We start from the raw sequence: 18,709 nt of genomic DNA, 5'->3' as shown, positions 1-18,709 counted from the left end.
TTCTAAAGTCAATGAGTAACTTTGGGGGGCTGGGCAGGGCCGGGTCTGCTGCTGTGGGCCAGTGGTGTTTTCCACTCCTGAGCAAGCCTGGCTGGACCGCCTACCTGCTCAAGTGTCCGCCCTGCCCTACCCCACCCATCCCGGCCTGGCCGGTGCTCCCTGGAGAAGGAGTCCTCTCGCCTGGCGGCTGGACCAAGGGAGCCCGCCTGAGGCACCAGAGGGTGAGGTCCCTGGAGTGGAGGGGTGAGCAGGGCTGAGGCTGGGGGTTGGTGGTAGGGGAAGGACAAACACTGCCCTGTCCAGCCCCTGTTCGGGGAAGAATTCCCAGGAGCAGTTGGAGTGGTTGTCCATGCTCTGCATGCTCACCTCCAAGCTGAGTGCTGAAAAATGCCAAGATGAGGGCAGGACTCCTGTCCCGAGGGGATTCTGTGTCTGAAGGATGGCAGTGTGTAGAAAAACAGGCCTCAAGACCCTGAACCATGAGTCCTCTGTTCCAGGAGGGATTGTCCTGTGGTCAAGTCCTCTGTGACCTTGGTCAGGTCTTGCCTTTGAGGCTTTACCTGCAACATGAGGTGACTGCAGGAAGTGACCCTTAGAGTCCTCAGGGCCTTTCCAGATTCAAGTTTTTGGGATATTCAGGGCTGCTGGGCAATTAGGACTTTGGGATCTACATACAGGCTGGGGAGGCTATGTTGGGAAGGAGACAAAGGTCTGGAGGTGAAACTCCCATGGAGATCCTTGTGGGGCCAAGAACCAAGAGGCAGGATGGCTGGGCCTAGGGGCCTAGGTGGGCCTGGTCAAGGAGCTGGATGCTACCCTGCAGGCAGTGGGGAGCCACAGGCCCCTCCAAGAGGAGAAAGTGGAGCACAGTCTGTCGTGAGGTCCCACTGGCTATTTGTGTGGAATGGGCTGAGGCAGGGGACAAGGATGAGAGTGGGTGGAGAGCAATGTCCAAGTGGGTGGGATGGGGAGGGGCATCTCTGGGAGTATAGAAGGACAGGAGACAGGAGGAGACCTGGCTGACTGCCCCATAGTGACAGGTAGCAGGAGGTCCAGCTGAAGAAGGGAAAGTTGCACCTGTGGGGCTTGAGGAAGCCATGGCTTGGGCTGAGTGGCGATGAGAGGAGGGATACTCTCTAGGAGGAGAGTAATGGGAGGGACCCCGTGCCTACTGATCCTGGCTGTGCCCTCACTGCCGTGTCCTTCAGGCCCATCCTGACCATGGTCCCTGCCTGGCTGTGGCTGCTTTACCTCTCTGTTGCCCAGGTGAGCTGGACCCTGCTCGACTCCTTCAGATCCTGGCCCTGGGTGTTGGCACCATTGTCCCCCACTCCACCTGGACTAGTTGCACTGACCATGGAAGAGACTAGTTGTGGGAGGGCGTTCAGAGCTGGCTATAGGCCTGTTGTGGGATCAGGAGGTCAAAGACCAGAGGGTGGATGGGTTAAGGTATGGCCAGGCCTATGGAAAGGGCAGAAATTCCCCTTCCTTGTCAGCTGCCTGTGAGACAAGGTGAGAATCCTCCCCCAGGTTCTCCCAGAGGCCCAGCCTGCAGAACTATATGTGGAAGTCCCAGAAAACTATGGTGGAAATTTCCCTTTGTACCTGATCAAGGTAAGCCTGAAAGCTGGGTGTGTTATCCACCCCCAAGTCCTGCTTCCCCTACCTCCAGCATTTTATCTCTTTCTTTTAATCCTGCTTCCCCAGGAATATGTGCTATAGTGAGTAAGTAACAAAATTTCAATTCCAGAAGAAAGTAGAGTTTTAAGTTGAAAAATAAATAATTGGTTGGGGCGCTTGGGTGACTCGGTTGAGCGACCGACTTCAGCTCAGGTCATGATCTCACAGTTCACGAGTTCAAGCCCCACATCAGGCTCTGTGCTGACAGGTCAGAGCCTGGAGCCTGCTTCGGATTCTGTGTCTCTTCTCTCTCTCTGCACCTCTCCTGCTCTCCCTCTCTGTCTCTTAAAAAAATAAAAATAAATTTCTAAAAAAAAAAGAAAAATAGGGGCGCCTGGGTGGCGCAGTCGGTTAAGCGTCCGACTTCAGCCAGGTCACGATCTCGCGGTCCGTGAGTTCGAGCCCCGCATCAGGCTCTGGGCTGATGGCTCAGAGCCTGGAGCCTGTTTCCGATTCTGTGTCTCCCTCTCTCTCTGCCCCTCCCCCGTTCATGCTCTGTCTCTCTCTGTCCCAAAAATAAATAAACTTTGAAAAAAAAATTAAAAAAAAAAAGAAAAAGAAAAAGAAACAATTGGTGGTGGGGTTTCAAGGTTTAGAAAGGAAGGCAGGGAGTATTGGGGTGCATCAGGTACAGGGGAAAGAGCTCCGGCTTTGAATCTCAGTCCTATGACTTCATGGCTGTTTGACCTCAGGCAAGCGCTAGCCCTCTCTGAGCTTCAGTCTCCCCACATATATAATGGGGTCATTGGGTGGAGGGGCATCCCCCAGGCCTGGCTCCCACTGCCTTTACCTCTGTTCTCCCCAACAGCTACCACTGCCCCCTGAGGAGACTGAAGGTAAGATGGTGCTGTCAGGAAACCCGGACATGACAGCCGAGGGCCCCTTTGCTGTGGATGCAGGGTCTGGCTTCTTGCTGGTGACCAGGGTCCTGGATCGCGAGGAGCAAGCGGAGTACCGGCTACAGGTATGGCTGGGCCAGATGTAGAGGAGAACAGTGAAGGCAGGGCGGGGCACTGACTATCCTTCCCTGCCAGGTCACCCTGGAGACTGAGGACGGACATGTCTTGTGGGGCCCACAGCCTGTGCTTGTGCATGTGAAGGATGAGAATGACCAGGTGCCCCACTTCTCTCAGTCCATCTACAGAGTTCAGCTGAGCCAGGGCACCAGGCCTGGTGAGTGCCCAGGGCAACGGGCTAACAACAAGGTCATGTGGGCAATGATGTGGGCAATGATGAGAGAGTAAAGAGGTGGCCAGACACCCAGCATAAGCACAGGGCAGCCAGGATCCAAGGCGCCCCCCCTCCTATTTCTGTCCCAACCTTCTCCCCCCACCCTCCTTAGAGTCCTCTGGCCCCATCCAGTCTTGGCCTCTGTTCACCAGAGAAAAGTGGGGTGAAAAGCTGTGGCTCCCATCCAGAGTCCTGATATGATGATGAATATGAAAGGAAGTACCAGGAAGAGATAGGGGAGGCTTGGGAAACCCTCCCTAACCCCTTCTCCTTTCATGGTTTGTCTTCTCCACACACACCAGGCGTCCCCTTCCTCTTCCTTGAGGCTTTGGACGAGGATGAGCCAGGCACAGCCAACTCAGATCTCCGATTCTACATCCTGAACCAGGCTCCAGCCCAGCCTTCCCCAGACATGTTCCAGCTGGAGCCTCGGCTGGGGGCTCTGGCCCTCAGTCCTGAGGGTGAGCCTGAGCTGGGTGTAAGGAGGAGAGAGGTCAGAGAAAGCTGGGGAAGGCAGCATGTGAGCCGTAACAGTAGGATGGGTTGGAGCTAGAGATGAAGAAAGAGTATTCTGGGTGGAGAAGAGCAAAGCACAAGGCTTGAACCTTGTGCATGGAGAGAAAAAATGGTGTGAATGTTGTACCTTAGCCCTATACCCTGGACACCTGAGTCTAAGGGACAAGGCTAGGAGAAACCTGAGGGGTTGTAGCCCAGGATGTTGCTGGGAGACCTTTGGACTGATTGTAAGGGAGACCTGAACCTGGGAATTCAGACCAGAGGCACATGATAGGGAAAGAAAAGCTAACCATATATCTGCCCAGCCAGACCCCTCCCAGGTACACTACCCATCTACCACCCAACCGTTACACATGTAGTCCATCTATTCAAACATCTATGCAGATTAACCCATCCACACACCCAAATTCCCATGCATTTACTTGGTCAACCATCCATGCATCTAACTGGTCATCTAATCACTACCCAACCACTCATGTGTCCCTACCCCCATCCTAGTCATCCAGTCCATCAACTATTCATTGTGTGGATAGATATGGAAATGGCTTTGCAAATTTTCAGGTCCTGCTTGAGTGCTCACTATGGTGTTGAAAGAGTTACCCTTGGGCCAAGAAAGTATCCTGGACACCTGCCATATGCTTGGCTTTGTGTTTGGTAACTCACTGAGAAGGATGTCCTGGACTCCTGCTCAGCTGACCGTCCTGACCCTTCTAGGAAGCACCAGCCTAGACCAGGATATGGAAGGGCCCTACCAGCTATTGGTACAGGTCAAGGACATGGGTGACCAGGCTTCGGGCCACCAGGCCACAGCCACCGTAGATGTCTCTGTGGTAGAGAACACCTGGGTGCCCCTAGATCCTGTCCACCTGGCAGAGAATCTGAAAGTTCCATACCCACACCACATTGCCCAGGTGAGTAAGTGCCTGTCAGTGGCTGAAGTAGCCCCATGGATGGTACATCTGGGCCTCAGTCTCAAGATTTGGGGGGTGAGTCTGAGGCCCAGCTTGACCCCTGCTCCCCTCCTACCTATGTTCTTCCCTCGACTGTCCCCATCAGTTCCCATCATGGAGTAGGGCATCCAAGGCCCCAGAACCAGGCCCACAGCCCCTCACCTGCTATCCTCTGGCAAGCGTGGCTCTGGGCCCTGACCTGAGCTTGCCCCAGGTTCCTTAGGGGGAACAGCTGCCACCCTCTGCTGCCATGGGGATTGTCACCCGGGCTTGGAATGTCTCAGACCTTCTCGAGGAATGCCCCGGGTCTGGCCCAGCCTGAGAGGGCACAGAATAACAACCTGGTCATTCAGGCATTTTGGGCAGGGTCTGGGCTCGGACCAGGGCAAGGCCACCCTGGACTTGCTACAACAACGAGTGTCCCAAACAAAAAGACCCTACCTGGACTCCAGGGAGGATAGCAGCTTACCTGACGTCACACAGGAGCAGGGACCCAGGCTCCCTACCCAGGCACAGTTGAGACATAAGAGCTGATGTGGGCTGTTCCTGCCCCTCATCCTGGGGTGCCCTTATTCTGTGACCCCTCCCAGGTACACTGGAGTGGGGGAGATGTACATTATCATCTGGAGAGCCAGCCCCCTGGACCCTTTGATGTGGATGCAGAGGGGACACTCTACGTGACCAAGGAGCTGGACCGAGAATCCCAGGCTGAGGTGAGGTGAGGTGAGGGGGAAGCCAGGAGGGCAGGCTGAGGGGTGCCTGGTCACTGTCCAGTTGGCTTCTGGGGGTGTCACATCCCCCACAGGCACTGAGGCAGTGGAAGAGCACCCAGAAGAGCTGGAGCTGGCCGCCGGAAGGGACCCAGACTGAGGCCAGGCTGGAACTGCCTTTGGCCTTCATCTGAAGACCCCCACTGTCCACCTCAGTACCTGCTCCAGGTGCAGGCTCAGAATACCCGTGGTGAGGACTACACAGAACCTCTGGAGCTGCGTGTGGTAGTGATGGATGAGAATGACAATGCACCTGTCTGCCCCCTACATGGTTCCCCAATCAGCATTCCTGAGCTCAGCCCTCCAGGTGGGCTATGGGCCTTGTCAGGGGATGCGGGAGGGTTGAAGTCCTTGTGAACCATCCCATCTTGCTCTTCTCTGGGATGGGACTAGCCTCAGGCCCCTATATCAATGTCCCTACCCTTCCACAAGTTCAGGTTCAGTCCAGCCCAAAAGAGGAGTGGGCAAAGTGAGGCCTGCAGATTGGCCTGTGGTCCCACCCAGGTGGGTACTGTCTTTACAGGCACTAAGGTGACTAGGCTGTTGGCAGAGGACCTGGATGCCCCCGGTTCCCCAAATTCCTACATTGTGTATCGGCTGCTGAGCTCTGAGCCTGAGGAGGGAGCAGAGGGAAGAGCCTTCAAACTGGACTCCACCTCAGGCAGTGTGACAGTCGGGGACGCCCCCCTCCAGGCTGGCCAGAGCATCTTGCTTCAGGTGATGGCTGCTGACCTAGGAGGAGCAGAGGGTGGTAAGTGCCCTGATGGTGACCCATGTTCTCTCCCTCTATTTCTATCCTGGTCTCTCCAACATGTCCTCTCCTGCCTCAGGCCTCAGCAGCACATGTGAGGTCACTGTCACAATCACAGACATCAATGACCATGCCCCCGAGTTCACCAATTCCCAGGTAAGCAGGAACAGGGGAGAAGACCTTGGGAAGGCACTGATGAGGGGCTCATAGCCCCTCCACAATCTCTCCAGATTGAGCCTATAAGCCTCCCTGAGGATGCAGAGCCTGGGACTCTGGTGGCCACACTCACAGCCACTGATGCTGACCTTGAGCCTGCCTTCCGCCTCATGGACTTTGCCATTGAGGTGGAGGACGTGGAGGGGACCTTCGGCCTGGATTGGGAACCAGACTCCAGTCATGTCCAACTTCGACTCCTCAAGGTAAGGGGCTGGGGGGTGGGAAGGTTTACGCATATACTCATATGCATGCACAAGTGTGCCATGCCCTGGCCCAAATAGTGACCCAGCTGCATTGGTTCTAGAACCTCAGCTATGAGGCAGCTTCAAGCCACAAGTTGGTGGTAGTGGTTCGGAGCGTGGCAGAGTTGGTAGGGCCAGGCCCAGGCCCTGGAGCCACAGCCACAGTGACGGTTCTTGTGGAAAGGGTGGTGCCACCCCCCAAGTTGGACCAGGAGAGCTACGAGGCCAGTGTTCCAGTCAGCACCCCAGCTGGCTCCCTCCTGCTGACCATCCAACCCTCAGACCGCGTGAGCAGTCCCCTCAGGTGAGCCTTACTGGGCTGGACCTCCCCTGCTCCCGGGGGATGACCCCCAGGGCCTCAGAGAGGACTGACATTATCTGTGGCCTGGAATATTTCTCAAACCATGGCTAATGCTAAGGTTGTGACTCCTGAGGTTGGGTCAGAGCTGGATGAGCTGGACAGGCCATGGAGAGGAGTGTTAGGTGCTCAGAAGACACCTCCCCATGCTGTCTTGAACTGGGCCCTCCCCCATGCCCCACCCAGACCGCAGCACATATGAGGATGTTCCCTGGCCCCATCCTGTCCCTTTTTGGGGTGACCCAGGACTAGTGGTGTTGAGTCAGGCCCCCCAGGCTCTGATAGTAACGCCCACAGTATCCATGATTTAAGCTTTGTCCCTCAACAAGCCCCTGAAGCTGGGGAGGGAGACTAGGCACCTTGGGCACTGCTGCCTAGCAGTGAGTCACAGAGATGATGTGGAACTTGAGCAGGTCACATGGCCCTGGGGGTCCCTGAGTAAGACCCCATATATGGTTTCAGTGCCTCCCTGCCCCCCATCTTCTCTGGGCCTTAGGTTCTCCCTGGTCAATGACTCAGAGGGCTGGCTCTGCATCAAGGAGGTCTCTGGGGAGGTGCACACCGCGCGGCCCCTACAAGGTGCCCAGCCTGGGGACATGTACACAGTGCTTGTGGAGGCCCAGTATGAAGGTACGGCCAGGCAGTGGTGGGGCCTCTGGGAGGGAGAGTAAGCCTCAGGCAGAGAGATAGATGGGCAGGACTGAGCTTTCTTCCCAGGCTCCTTACTGGCATCTACTCTGCCCAGGCAGGAAAGAGGAGTGAGGGCTGGGGCCAATGTCAGTCTCTGAGATGCCTGCCCTTTCAGACCACCCTCCTCCCTCAGATACTTACAGTCCTCCAACACTGCCCCTTAGCCCTAGAGGGCCTCTCAGGTGTTGGCTTCAGATATAGGTTAGGAGCAGAGGCTGGGGGCCTGTGCAAGCGGAAGGAGTGCCAGGGGCTGTGTCTATGGCAGGTGAGCCAGAACTCTGAATGCCACTTTGACAGGATGAAAAGCTGGCCCAGGGGTGGGTATGTTAGGGCAGCAGGTCTCGGGTCTGGGCTGGACTGTCCTGCGGTATATGACAGACCCAACAGAGCTGAACTCCCCTACAGTCAGGGCATCTCCACACAGTTGGGCCATGAAACTGGTGGTTGGGGGCTTGGGAGGAGGTGAGGGGATGCCTGGCATCCAGAAAAGCACAGGAAGGTCTGACAGCTGTTTGGATGGTGAAGGGGGCAAGGTGCACTGTGAGGAGGAGACAGGCGTGGGGATGCTGATGGGGATGGACAGGAGGGGTAGAGTAGGGCAGATGAAGCCAAGACTCAGCAGGGTGAGATCAATGGGCCTGGGGCTAGCTCAGCACTGCCTCCTCTGCAGATGAGCCGACACTGAGCGCCTCTGCAACCCTCGTGATCCACTTTCTGAAGGCCCCTTCTTCCCGGGCCCCAACTCTGAACCACGTGCCCACCCGACACCTCTGCACACCCCGCCAGGACCATGGTGTGGTTATCAGTGGACCCAGCGAGGACCCTGATATGGCTGGTGGACATGGTCCCTACAGCTTTGCCCTTGGTCCCAACCCGACAGTGCAGCGGGATTGGCACCTCCAGGCTCTCAACGGTGTGTGGTGGGGCAGCGGGGGAGACTGTGGCTAAGGCAGGAAGTGGTGTGGCACTTGGAAGTGAGATGCCCTTCCACTGTGAGGGTGGGGCTGGGCTTAGGGCCTATTCAGGCTACTGACTCTGGTCACTGCTTATGGTCCCAACAGGTTCCCATGCCTACCTCACTCTGGCCCTGCATTGGGTGGAGCCACGTGAGCATGTAGTACCCATAGTTGTCAGCCACAATGCCCGGATGTGGCAGCTCCTGATCCGAGGTAAGGCCAGGGCTCCGTGTGCCTGCAGTTCCTGAGGGAACCATTTTGATGCAGGGGAAGGGGCTGGGTACACATGAATGTTGGTTCACACAGACTGCAAATACCTGTGCATGCCTGCACATCTGTGATCAGGCGCACGGATGCTCGTGCACACAGACACACACATAGAGGAGTGTGCTCCCCCCCCCAACACAAATACGTATGTGTGCACAAAAATGTGTATTAGCCGGCTGCACTGGGGCTGCCGAGCAGCTGGAGAACCCTCCCCCACCGCCTTTACCTTCGTCCCCTGCCCCCTGTCCCCTAGTGATCGTGTGTCGCTGCAACGTAGAGGGACAGTGCATGCGAAAGGTGGGCCGCATGAAAGGCATGCCCACGAAGCTGTCAGCCGTGGGCATCCTCGTGGGCACCTTGATGGCGATAGGTAATGGATGCTGAGCTCTTGAGTGGGGGAGGGTGATGGATGGTTGGAGTCACAGCCTCCAGATGCACAGTGCCCTGTCCCCTGATGCCCCCCAGGACTGGAGAGGGAACCCCACAACTGTCCTAGTCATTATGCTCCTGTTTCCTGCCATCACAGTCATCATCACCGTCATCGCTGATAACAGCATTTACTATTATATTATTATACGTTGGCTGTGCAATATAGGATTGTCACACTGAATTCTCCCCACGACCCTGTGAGGTAGATCCTGGCATCTCCCTATTTTCCATTTGAGGTCACTGAGGCTCAGAGAGGTTAAGTGACTTGTCAGAGGTTACACAGCCAGAATATGACAGAGCCCAGGTCTTTCCAGCCTATTCCCTTTAGTGCAAGCCTCCCTCTCTATCCCCTTGATTTTTTTTTTATCCCTATAGATTTTTTTCCTGGCTGTTGTTGTTGTTGTTGTTGTTTGGTTTTGGGTGTTTTTTTTTTGTCAATTCTACCCGAATGCGACCATGTGCCTGTCTCTCAGAGATCCATGGGAACAACTCACTGGCTCCCGTATGACTCCCACCCAAACTGTTCCCCAGAGGAGGGGACTTTGGAGGTGGGGGTGTTCTGGGGCAGCTGCAGGCCAAGCAGTCAGGCTTCTTCTGGCACCAGGACGACAGCCAAACCCAGTCTAGACTTGGGGATGCTGTCTAGCTAGGAAACCTTGCTTCCTTATTAAACCAATACCAAAGCAGGCAGTTTTTGGTGGTGGACAAGTCCCATGGCCCCTTCTGAGAGCTGATCCATCCCTCTTGGGCCCCTCAGGCATCTTCCTTATCCTCATCTTCACTCACTTGAGCCTGGCAAGGAAGAAGGACCTAGATCAGCCAGTGGACAGCGTGCCCCTGAAGGCGGTGGTTTGAATGGTCCAGCCAGACCCAGTTGGGAACTTGGCCTTTCCATCTGAGTCCACTGGGAGGGGCCCAGGACTGCTGATCACCGGGGGCTAGGACAGTGTAAAAGCCCCTTCACCGCCCTAGAGTGGAGGCAACGTCACCACACAAGTCTGTAGAGCCTGACCACTGACTTTATGGGCTGCCCATGGGAGTGCTCCAAATGGTGGCACATTTGTCCAATAATAAAGCCTCAGAGAGCAGGGCATGTGTTCTAAGGGGCTGCTGTGCCTGTGTCTGTCATGTGCGTGTGTGCATTACCCATGTCCAAGGTACCCATGTACCTTGAGTCTTTTCCCATCTCCTGCTGCACAGAAAGGATCTAGGGGCTTGAGGGACAAGCCTGGGGTCCCCTTTGAGGAAGAAGATGGGGACATCATACTGGTTTTTGGTGAAAACTTGAGGTTGGAGCAAAGTGGGTCATTTCTTTTTAAAAAATAGTTATTTATTTGGGGGTGATGCACACGTGCATGGGGGTGGGGCAGAGAGAGGGAGAATCCCAAGCAGACGCCATGCTGTCAGCACAGACCCCCGTGGGGGCCTCGAACCCATGAACCGTGAGATCATGACCTGAGCTGAAATCAAGAGTCAGATGTTTAATGGACTGAGCCACCCAGACACCCCAAGGTGGGTTATTTCTATGGGCATTTGGAGACCATGGCTGCAGCCCCTTGCTGGGTCAACTCTGACTAGGTGATGGTTGAGGAGGATGTCCTTGAAAGTGTATTCTGTGTTTTCTGGGACATCATATTTGCTAGGGGAGGGCATCAGTGAGTCCATGTCCTGTGCTCCTGCGTGAGCACACTCCTGTATCTGTGTGAGTCACCTACACATGAGTGGACAGAGGTCCCACAGTCTTAAGTGGGGCCTAAATAGGGCTGAAAGGAAATCATGAGGGCCTAATGTGGCTGGAACAAGAGAGGTAAGCTTGGGAATGGGTCCCTCTGCCCCAGTGCAGACCCCAGAGCACCTTTGGATTTCATATACAGGCTGGTGAGTACATGAGGGGCTCTGCAGAAAGTCAGAGAAGGGCCAGCACTGGGAACCCCCATGGCTCACCCTGGAGTTCCCCCCGCCCCAAATGAACCCTTTCCCCTTGCCCAAGATTAAGCCTTGGCCCTGGTGCCCTGCTGAGGCCGACCTCCAATCCCTGACCCATGACTGGCCCCAGACACATGCTGATCTCCTATACACCCATCCCAACAGTCTCTGGGGAACTAGCGTGGGACTTGCTGTCCCAGGCACCCTTAGCTGATGATGGTAGATCACGGGGAAGGGAGAAAAACAACCTCTGTGAGGCCCAGTCCCTATTTTTAGGAGATAATCTCTCCACTCCTGGCAGATTCTGTGGGATGGGGGCCAAGTGCAGCCAAGAGAGATGGGATGGGCATCCTGGCTGGCCTCTAGAGCCTGACTCAGGGAGGATCCCCAGCCCAGGGATGAACTCTGAGGCTGGTCCCAGCCATTCTCCGCCCAGGGCGTGCACATGTACACACACACACACACACACACACACACTCCCCAACATGAGGCTCTGCCAACTCGGTCCAAGCAGAGCTTCCTGCTCCTCTCCCAGGATCCTCTACTCCTCCTGCACCCACTTAGAAATCTCCAAGGTGCAAAGCTCTTTGAAGGTGGCATCTTATCTTCCCACCAACCTGAAAGGGCAGGATTATTGGCCCCATTTGCCAGTGGAGCTTCTTCTTTTTTTAAAAAATGTTTGTTTGTTTGTTTGTTTGTTTATTTTTGAAAGAGACACAGTGCAAGAAGGGGAAGGGCAGAGAGAGAGGGAAACACAGAATCCAAAGCAGGCTCTAGGCTCTGAGCTGTCAGCACAGAGCCCAACATGGGGCTCAAACTACAAACTGTGAGATCGTGACCTTAGGTGAAGTCAGATGCTTAACAGACTGAGCCACCCAGACGTCCCATGCTAGTGGAGTTTCTTGAAGGTCAGAGAGGTTCGGGGCTGCAGCTGAGAGTCTTGGAAGCAGAGTGCAAGGTGGGACTATCTGGCAGAGGTTCGAGTTACCTCTCCTGAAGTGTCCACAGCCTTCGGCGGGCCTCTGCTCCCACAAAATCCCTGAGAAGGGCATTGGAGATCAACTGGGCCAGTTCCTTTTTGTAAAGTTGAGAAAGTGAATCACAAAAAGGTAAAGAAACCTTCCCAAATTCATCCAGCCAGTGGGATGCAGTACCTGAGCTGGAACCCTGGAATCACCCTGCTCTCAGGTCCTTAATTCTGGATGGACAGATAGGTGGATAGGTGGGCGGGCAGATGATTGGCGGAGTGAATGGGTGAGCAGGTCGGCGGATTGTAGATGGGTAAATGGGTGGATGGGTTGGTAAGCGGGTTGGTGGGGTACCAACAAGGGAAGAGTGAATGACAGGACACCGAGGTGAATTAAGGCACCTGCCCCAGTTTGAGGGATTTTGTCTTTGGCTTCCAGGCCCAAGGCACCCTCTGACTGTGTCAGTTTTGGGGCTGACCATAAGGTCCATAATCCCCAGGGATGCAGGCTCTGTTTCCCCTAGAATCTGGGGACATAAGCCTCTCCATGATCCCCAGCCTATTTCCTTGCTTAGAGGAAAGCAAGTGTCAGGGGGCGTGGCTTCTCTTGGGTCACAGAGGGAGAGAAACAGAGAGCTGGCACTGGTCTGTGGGCTTGGCCATGGGTCAGTGTCAGTAGAGATTACACTAGGGAGGTGGGCCTCATTCTGCAGGCACGGCCTAGCTTCTAAGACAAGGTGAGGGAAAACCTGTGGCTCAGTATGGGTCGAACATATGATCCAGGCTCTGCCCCATCTTTGCTCTGTGCTCCCAGATGAGTCGCTTCATCTCTCTGAGTCTTGGTTTCCTTGTTAATAAGACGGGCTTCACGAAAATGGAGTTGTTGAGAGGACCACATGAGATAATCACCAGAAAATGTGTTTAACATAGTGCTGGGCACACAGCAGGAGTTCAGTACGTGTGGCTTTCCTTGGCCCACAGACTGTGGGGGGTGGGGTACCTACTACAGATGCCTATAGCCATGTACTCTCACATTCCCCAGGGGCCCTATGAGGGCCAAGGTTTAGGAAGGGAATATGAGGGGCACCTGGGTGGCTCAGTCGGTTAAGCGTCTGACTTCAGTTCAGGTTCTGATCTCATGGTTCGTGGGTTCGAGCCCATGTAGGGCTCTGTGCTGACAGCTTGGAGCCTACTTCAGATTCTGTGTCTCACTCTCTCTCTGTCCCTCCCTCCCTTATTCTCTCTCTCTCAAAAACAAAATAAACATTAAAAAAAGAAAAAAAGGAAGGGAATATGAAGGGGAGCCCCAACTCTAGCCCCGACACGGCCCTGCTGGGTGACCCTGGGCAAGACACCCCCCTTCAACCGTTGGCTCCCTGCCAGCTCTAAAGCTGTCTCTAGGGGATGTTGAGAGGTCTTATAGGGTTCAGACTGGTCTAGAGCTTCAGGGAGTCACAGGGCCTGCCCCGGTGGGGAGCTCATTCTCCCCCTCTCCCAGGCCCCTTCCAGAGGCACAGGGCCAGATCAAAGGGACCCAGCACTGAGGATTGGGAGGCGGGCTTGGAAAGAATGTAAACATGAGGATATTTTTAAACTTTTTCCAGCCCCAGAGATTAAGGCTCTTGAAGGGAGAGGCCCAGAGACTGGTCTGGCCCTCACAAAAAAAGAGTGTGGGGACCTCTGAGACTCCCACCCCACCCACACCTACCTGTACCCACCCCAGGACTCTAGCTTGCATCCCAGGGCAGTTCTTCCTCTGATTTCATTTCCAGAGGTCCTGCTGCTGCGGATAGCATGTTTCTTTTTCTTTAAAAAAAAAAAAAAATTTTTTTTAAATGTTTATTTTTTTTTTTTATTTTTTTTTTTCAACGTTTATTTATTTTTGGGACAGAGAGAGACAGAGCATGAACGGGGGAGGGGCAGAGAGAGAGGGAGACACAGAATCGGAAACAGGCTCCAGGCTCTGAGCCATCAGCCCAGAGCCCGACGCGGGGCTCGAACTCACGGACCGCGAGATCGTGACCTGGCTGAAGTCGGACGCTTAACCGACTGCGCCACCCAGGCGCCCCAATGTTTATTTATTTTTGAGAGAGGGAGAGACAGAGTGCAAGCTGGGGAGGGGCAGAGAGAGAAGGGATACATAGAATCCGAAGCAGGCTCCAGACTCCGAGCTGTCCACACAGAGCCCGACGTGGGGCTCAAACTCACGAACTGTGAGATCATGACCTGATCTGAAGTCAAACGCTCAACCAACTGACCCACCCAGGCGCCCCGGAATAGCATGTTTCTAATGAGATGACCTAAGAGATATGGGAGGGCCCAAAGGGTTTCTAGGGTTGTGGGGGCCTACCTGGCAGGGCTAGTGTTGAGGGGAAGATGAGGAGGGGAAAGAGGCTGGGAGCAGAGGTGAGGAGGCTGGGGGAAGGCCTGGGTCCAGGTCTGAGCTATGCAGTGAGTCAGTCTGTGGGAGATGTAGGGGCCACTGACATGATGGTGGTTGGGGGTGGGGGAGGGCTGATTACCCCCAGGTGTCACAGTGACTCAGGAACTTGGACACAAAACTCCCTACATCTCACCACTCTGGATGTCACGGTGACGCTCACCCTGGGTTCTATGACAACAGCCTCTTCTCTCTGAGTGATGCAGCCACCCTCGCACACTCATGCTACACAGTGGAGCACACCCACCGGGGTGTCACAGGGAGACTCAGAGAGGGGACTCAGTCACAACATGCCCCGCCCCCCACCTTGTGATCATATCCCAGGCACTCCCACAACTTTACCCCATCCACATCCCCGCTCATCAGGAAGTCAAAGGGTCAAAGTTCATGGGGGCATTTGATGGCCAGCCTGTGGTTACCAGGACAACGAGGAGCCGTAGCCCCAGGAGAGGACTTGCTGGATGTTTCCCATGTTCCAGGGGTGCTGCTATGCCGCCTTCTCCTGCTTATGGAACCAGAGAGGGACAAGTGTCCAGCTCTAGGTCACACAGCTCCTCAGGGGAGGGCCAGGTTCAGGGCAGGCATCCACAAGGTGGCGTGCTGCCTTCCAGATTGCATCCACTGAGGCAGCAGAGACAGAGGACAAGGTCTGATGCTGTCTCATAAGATGTTGTGGGACTTCGGGCCCAGGACGATGCAGGAGCTGGATGGGGCCAGAACTGATAGGACTGGGGGCCTGGTACCTCCCTGAAGACGTTGCCGTTCTGTCCCCGTGTGCATGCCCAGTCTCAGTTGCTATTCTTACCTACTTAGTGGTGGCCACAGGGTCAGAGATAGTGGCTGGGTGGGAGGGAGTCATGAGCACCAGCCCCTTATCTGACACATTCTCTGGAAACTTGGCAGGGACTGTCAGGCTTTCGGGGCCTGGGCAGGGGGGCATTGGGATGGTCACATGAATACGTTTTGGGGGATGGGCTCATTTGGGACAGGGCCCCGCACCAGCTGCCTCTCTGACAGCCAGGCAAGTCCCATCAGAACTGGGACTTCCAGTGGGACTTCCTCCCATGTGGTCATCAAGACCCACAGGTCATCCTCAGCTTCTTACCCAGTCCCAACCATAAGACACAACCTTGAAGCCTCTGATGCCCCTGAAGACAATGTGTTGGTTTCCCTGGTGAGGCTGTAGGTGGAGGCTGCCTCTATGAGAAGAGCACAGTCCTGTGAGCACAATACTGTGAGTACTGTGTCCTGCCCACTTCTAGGCTGTGTGACCTTGTGCAAGCTGCTTCCCCTCTCTGAGATTCGGTTTCCTCATCCCTTTTCTGGGATGTTGTAAGAATGACAAAGTCCAGTTGTTAGGAATCCGGGCTAAGGGCTGCAAATGTGTGTGTGTGTGTGTGTGTGTGTGTGTGCACATGTGCACGCACGTATGCTCCGGTGGGCCGCCAGGATGGGGAGAGGGAGGTGCATAGGTCCCCCACCTTGGAGACTCCCGCCTCATGGATTTTCCATTGGCACGTCGGCACCCTCTCCCCCAAAATAGGCCTTAAGAGCCGTGTGCGACAGAGCCCAGACTGAGGGGACTTTTTTTAGCTGCCCTTTGATTGTCAGCTCTCAAACGGCCACTATTTCAAGCCCCAACGCCTACAGGAGTAGGGCCAAGTGGGGGCCCAAAGTCAGCTCTGTGGGCCTGGCTGGCTCCTGGAAGGCATCCCCTAGGGGGCTAGCCACGCCCTCTGACACTCAGCACTGCCTGTCAGGAGAGCACTGCGTCCCCTGTGTATTGGGCTGAGGGCTTGTCCGTCTGCCTCCAGGGAAGCTGCAGACCAGGCAAAAACCAACCTCATTTACAGAGCTCACCCACAGGCCGCTGGCTACCACTGCGAAGAGAAAAGCACATTGTGGGGATTAACTGAGATAATACAAGCAAAGCCCTTAGTGCAGGGGCTGGCACATCACTGGCCCTCAAAAAATGGCAATAGCTACTATTATTTATTAGTGTCATGACAGCTACAGTCATTCTTGTTTTTGTTGTTACAGTAACATTTTTATCTGGTTTCCTTCTGGTCTTTTTTTTTTTTTTTAATGCATTTATCTTATGTTGCTGAGTTCAGGTAACAATACTCACCCCGCCCTGGCCACACACACACCTGGTTGCAGCAGAAAGGAGCCCCTCCGACTCTACTGGGGTACCATCTATGCATCCCGGATCCCTGAGATTGCACTCGACCTTTCTGAATGTCTGGGGTATAGCTTATGTCATCTCCAATACCATCAATCCCTGCCCCATAGGATTTCAGGGCTCCAGATTTTGAAAGTCAAGTTCTAAATGCTGGATCCCCATATGGCTCCTGCACCTGGATTCTAGAACCGTCTGGATTAAACCTACAGAAATGAGCTTGTTTCCACAGTTAGATGTGAGGAAGAATTTTCTGGATGTTCAGGTGCATAAGGTTTGGCAATGGGTCATGAGGAGAAATGAAGATACTCTTGGCTTCCTGGTCATAGTGTGTGGTGGCAGGGCAGGGGCGGGGGCATGAGAATGGGGTTTGCCAAGAAGAGGGGGAGAAGGGATGGGGTAGAAAGCCAGATTCTGGGAAGTGGCTGGGAAGGGAGACACAGGGAGAGTGGCTGAGCCAGGTTTCCCCCTTCCCTTCTGGTGTCATTTCCCAGCAGGGCAGCAAGGTCAGCTAGGGTTGGGGGGGTCACATGTTCCACCCTTGCTCCCGGTGGTTACTGCACAAGGTGAGACTTCCTTGTTACCCGAAGGACAGAAATAGGTCCCAGGTGATGGCCAGCAATCCATGCCCAGAACCACCAGGGTTATTCTGAGAGTGGCAGGCACAGAGCCAGGCCAGGCTTGGTCAAGTGGACTGAGCTGGAAGTGACATCCTTGGCCTGCAGGTTCACCCTGCCCTTTCAGGAATCCTGAACAGGATGTGAGAACTGGAGTCATCCTCAGGCCGACCCTCGATAGGTGGGCTTCACTCGATTCCTGACTCAGCTGTGTGACTTTGGGCAAGCCACTTGGCATCTCCAAGCATCAGCTTCCTGCTCAAATGATAGGGATCTTAATCCTTGCCTCTCAGGGTAGTTGAGAGAACTCTGTGAAGCTGACAGATGTGATCAATATATGTGTGAACCTCCATTTCTGCTGTCCCAGAGTGCAAGCCTCGGGGTCCAGAGAAGACAAGGGGCTTGTCTGCATACCCCAGCTGCCAAAAGGCCTCTTACCCACCATTCTGAAGGAGTCAGAGTCAGGCACAAAAGCACGTTTCTGGAAGGGCTTGTGGGGATTTTCCAGGAAAAACTCCATCCAACTGGAGAATTCCATTCCCAGCCCTGCTGCCCAGGGCTCAGGCTAAGGAGGGGACGGTCTGGTTCATTCCGGTTCTGTCCAGCTCCTGCTCCTCGCCTACAAAGTCCAGGTCAGGGTACCTCAAACAATGTTCTTTCACTGTTTGCTGTGCAGTGTGAGGGGTCTGAGGCTCCCAAGGTCCTGCTCGAGGCCCCAGCACAGGACAGTATGGGTTCACAGTTGGTCCTCCCCTGACTCCTCAAGCCTTCCAGGGGCCCTCCCCTTCCCTCATCCACATGTCCTAGCATTTTCCCTGGAGCCAGCCCCTGCCCTCAGGGTCAGCCTCGATGGACATGGACCAGCCAGTGTGATGGACGCTGACTTAGGGAGAGATGGCGCCTGACCCAGCTCAGGGCATGGGAGCTGACAAATGGAGCTGAAGTAGGGAAGGGTAGCCGGGCTGGGACAACTGCCTGGGCAAAATCTCAGAAGACTGGGACATGCTGTGGCATACTGTGACATTTCTGTGAGGCTGGAGCACAGGTTTGAGGGAGTCTGATGGGCACTGAGGTCAAGGGTGGTAGTTGAACTTGACTCAGTTAGTTGCTGAGCTGGAATTGGAACCAGTTGCTTTCCCAGCCCAGGCCTCTTCCTTCACAGGTACTCCCACCAGGGTTTTCCCAGGGTTTGGCCAGGAACCAGGTGTGTGGGTGGGGAGTAGGGAGGTGGGAGAATGAGGGGGGTTTGGGGGTGGGGGTGGGATGAGGCGGGTGGGGAGTCCTCTCAGCAAGGGGGCCAGGCTGCCAAATAGGAATCTCAAAACATAACAGGGTGTTACAGCTGGGCCCAGGGGAATCCAGCTCAGCTTGCCACAAGGTGGCCACCTCTGGGATATTCCTGCACCCACAAAATGCACGTTCTGCCCACAAAGTTCTCCAGGGAGTCATTGGAACACTCAGATCTGCTGGGAGCAAAGCTCTTGGAAGGTCCCCCCAGGGCCCTGGGTACTCCCAGACCTACTCT

The 18,709-nt window shown here is 55.0% G+C and overlaps 1 protein-coding gene across 4 annotated transcripts; it reads left to right on the top strand.

Annotated features, from left to right (window-relative positions):
- Positions 1–1,221: 1,221 nt before the first annotated feature.
- On the top strand, positions 1,222–9,910 carry CDH16 (cadherin 16). 4 transcript variants are annotated; one of them, XM_047079310.1, is made up of 17 exons: positions 1,222–1,266; positions 1,531–1,614; positions 2,489–2,644; positions 2,715–2,853; positions 3,213–3,371; positions 4,141–4,337; positions 4,967–5,089; positions 5,303–5,453; positions 5,670–5,897; positions 5,977–6,053; positions 6,128–6,316; positions 6,418–6,659; positions 7,210–7,336; positions 8,133–8,316; positions 8,465–8,572; positions 8,880–8,996; positions 9,813–9,910. In XM_047079310.1, the coding sequence occupies exons 1-17, from the start codon at positions 1,222–1,224 to the stop codon at positions 9,908–9,910; spliced, it is 2,424 nt and encodes an 807-aa protein (XP_046935266.1). The 4 variants fall into 4 exon arrangements, with proteins under 4 accessions (XP_046935266.1, XP_046935265.1, XP_046935267.1 ...); XM_047079309.1 differs by having other exon boundaries at positions 7,210–7,343; positions 8,074–8,316; XM_047079311.1 differs by having other exon boundaries at positions 7,210–7,348; positions 8,190–8,316.
- The last annotated feature ends 8,799 nt before the right edge of the window (positions 9,911–18,709 follow it).

The sequence above is a fragment of the Lynx rufus genome, unplaced genomic scaffold (genome assembly GCF_022079265.1).
Source record: "Lynx rufus isolate CCGP_SWC_20201006 ecotype Redwood Valley unplaced genomic scaffold, mLynRuf1.p SCAF_16, whole genome shotgun sequence".
In the NCBI taxonomy this organism is placed as follows: domain Eukaryota; kingdom Metazoa; phylum Chordata; class Mammalia; order Carnivora; family Felidae; genus Lynx; species Lynx rufus.
The sequence above is the reverse complement of the archived record's forward strand: the minus strand, read 5'-3'. Positions and strand labels throughout refer to the sequence as shown.

What these genes read in the sequence shown, in the direction of transcription:
- CDH16 (XM_047079309.1), top strand. Translation starts at nt 1,222, where the DNA reads ATGGTCCCTGCCTGGCTGTGGCTGCTTTACCTCTCTGTTGCCCAG. An exon ending in ACCGAGAATCCCAGGCTGAG is followed by an intron (nt 5,090 to 5,302) that starts GTGAGGTGAGGT and finishes TGTCCACCTCAG; the next exon opens with TACCTGCTCCAGGTGCAGGC. An exon ending in TGTGGAGGCCCAGTATGAAG is followed by an intron (nt 7,344 to 8,073) that starts GTACGGCCAGGC and finishes CCTCCTCTGCAG; the next exon opens with ATGAGCCGACACTGAGCGCC.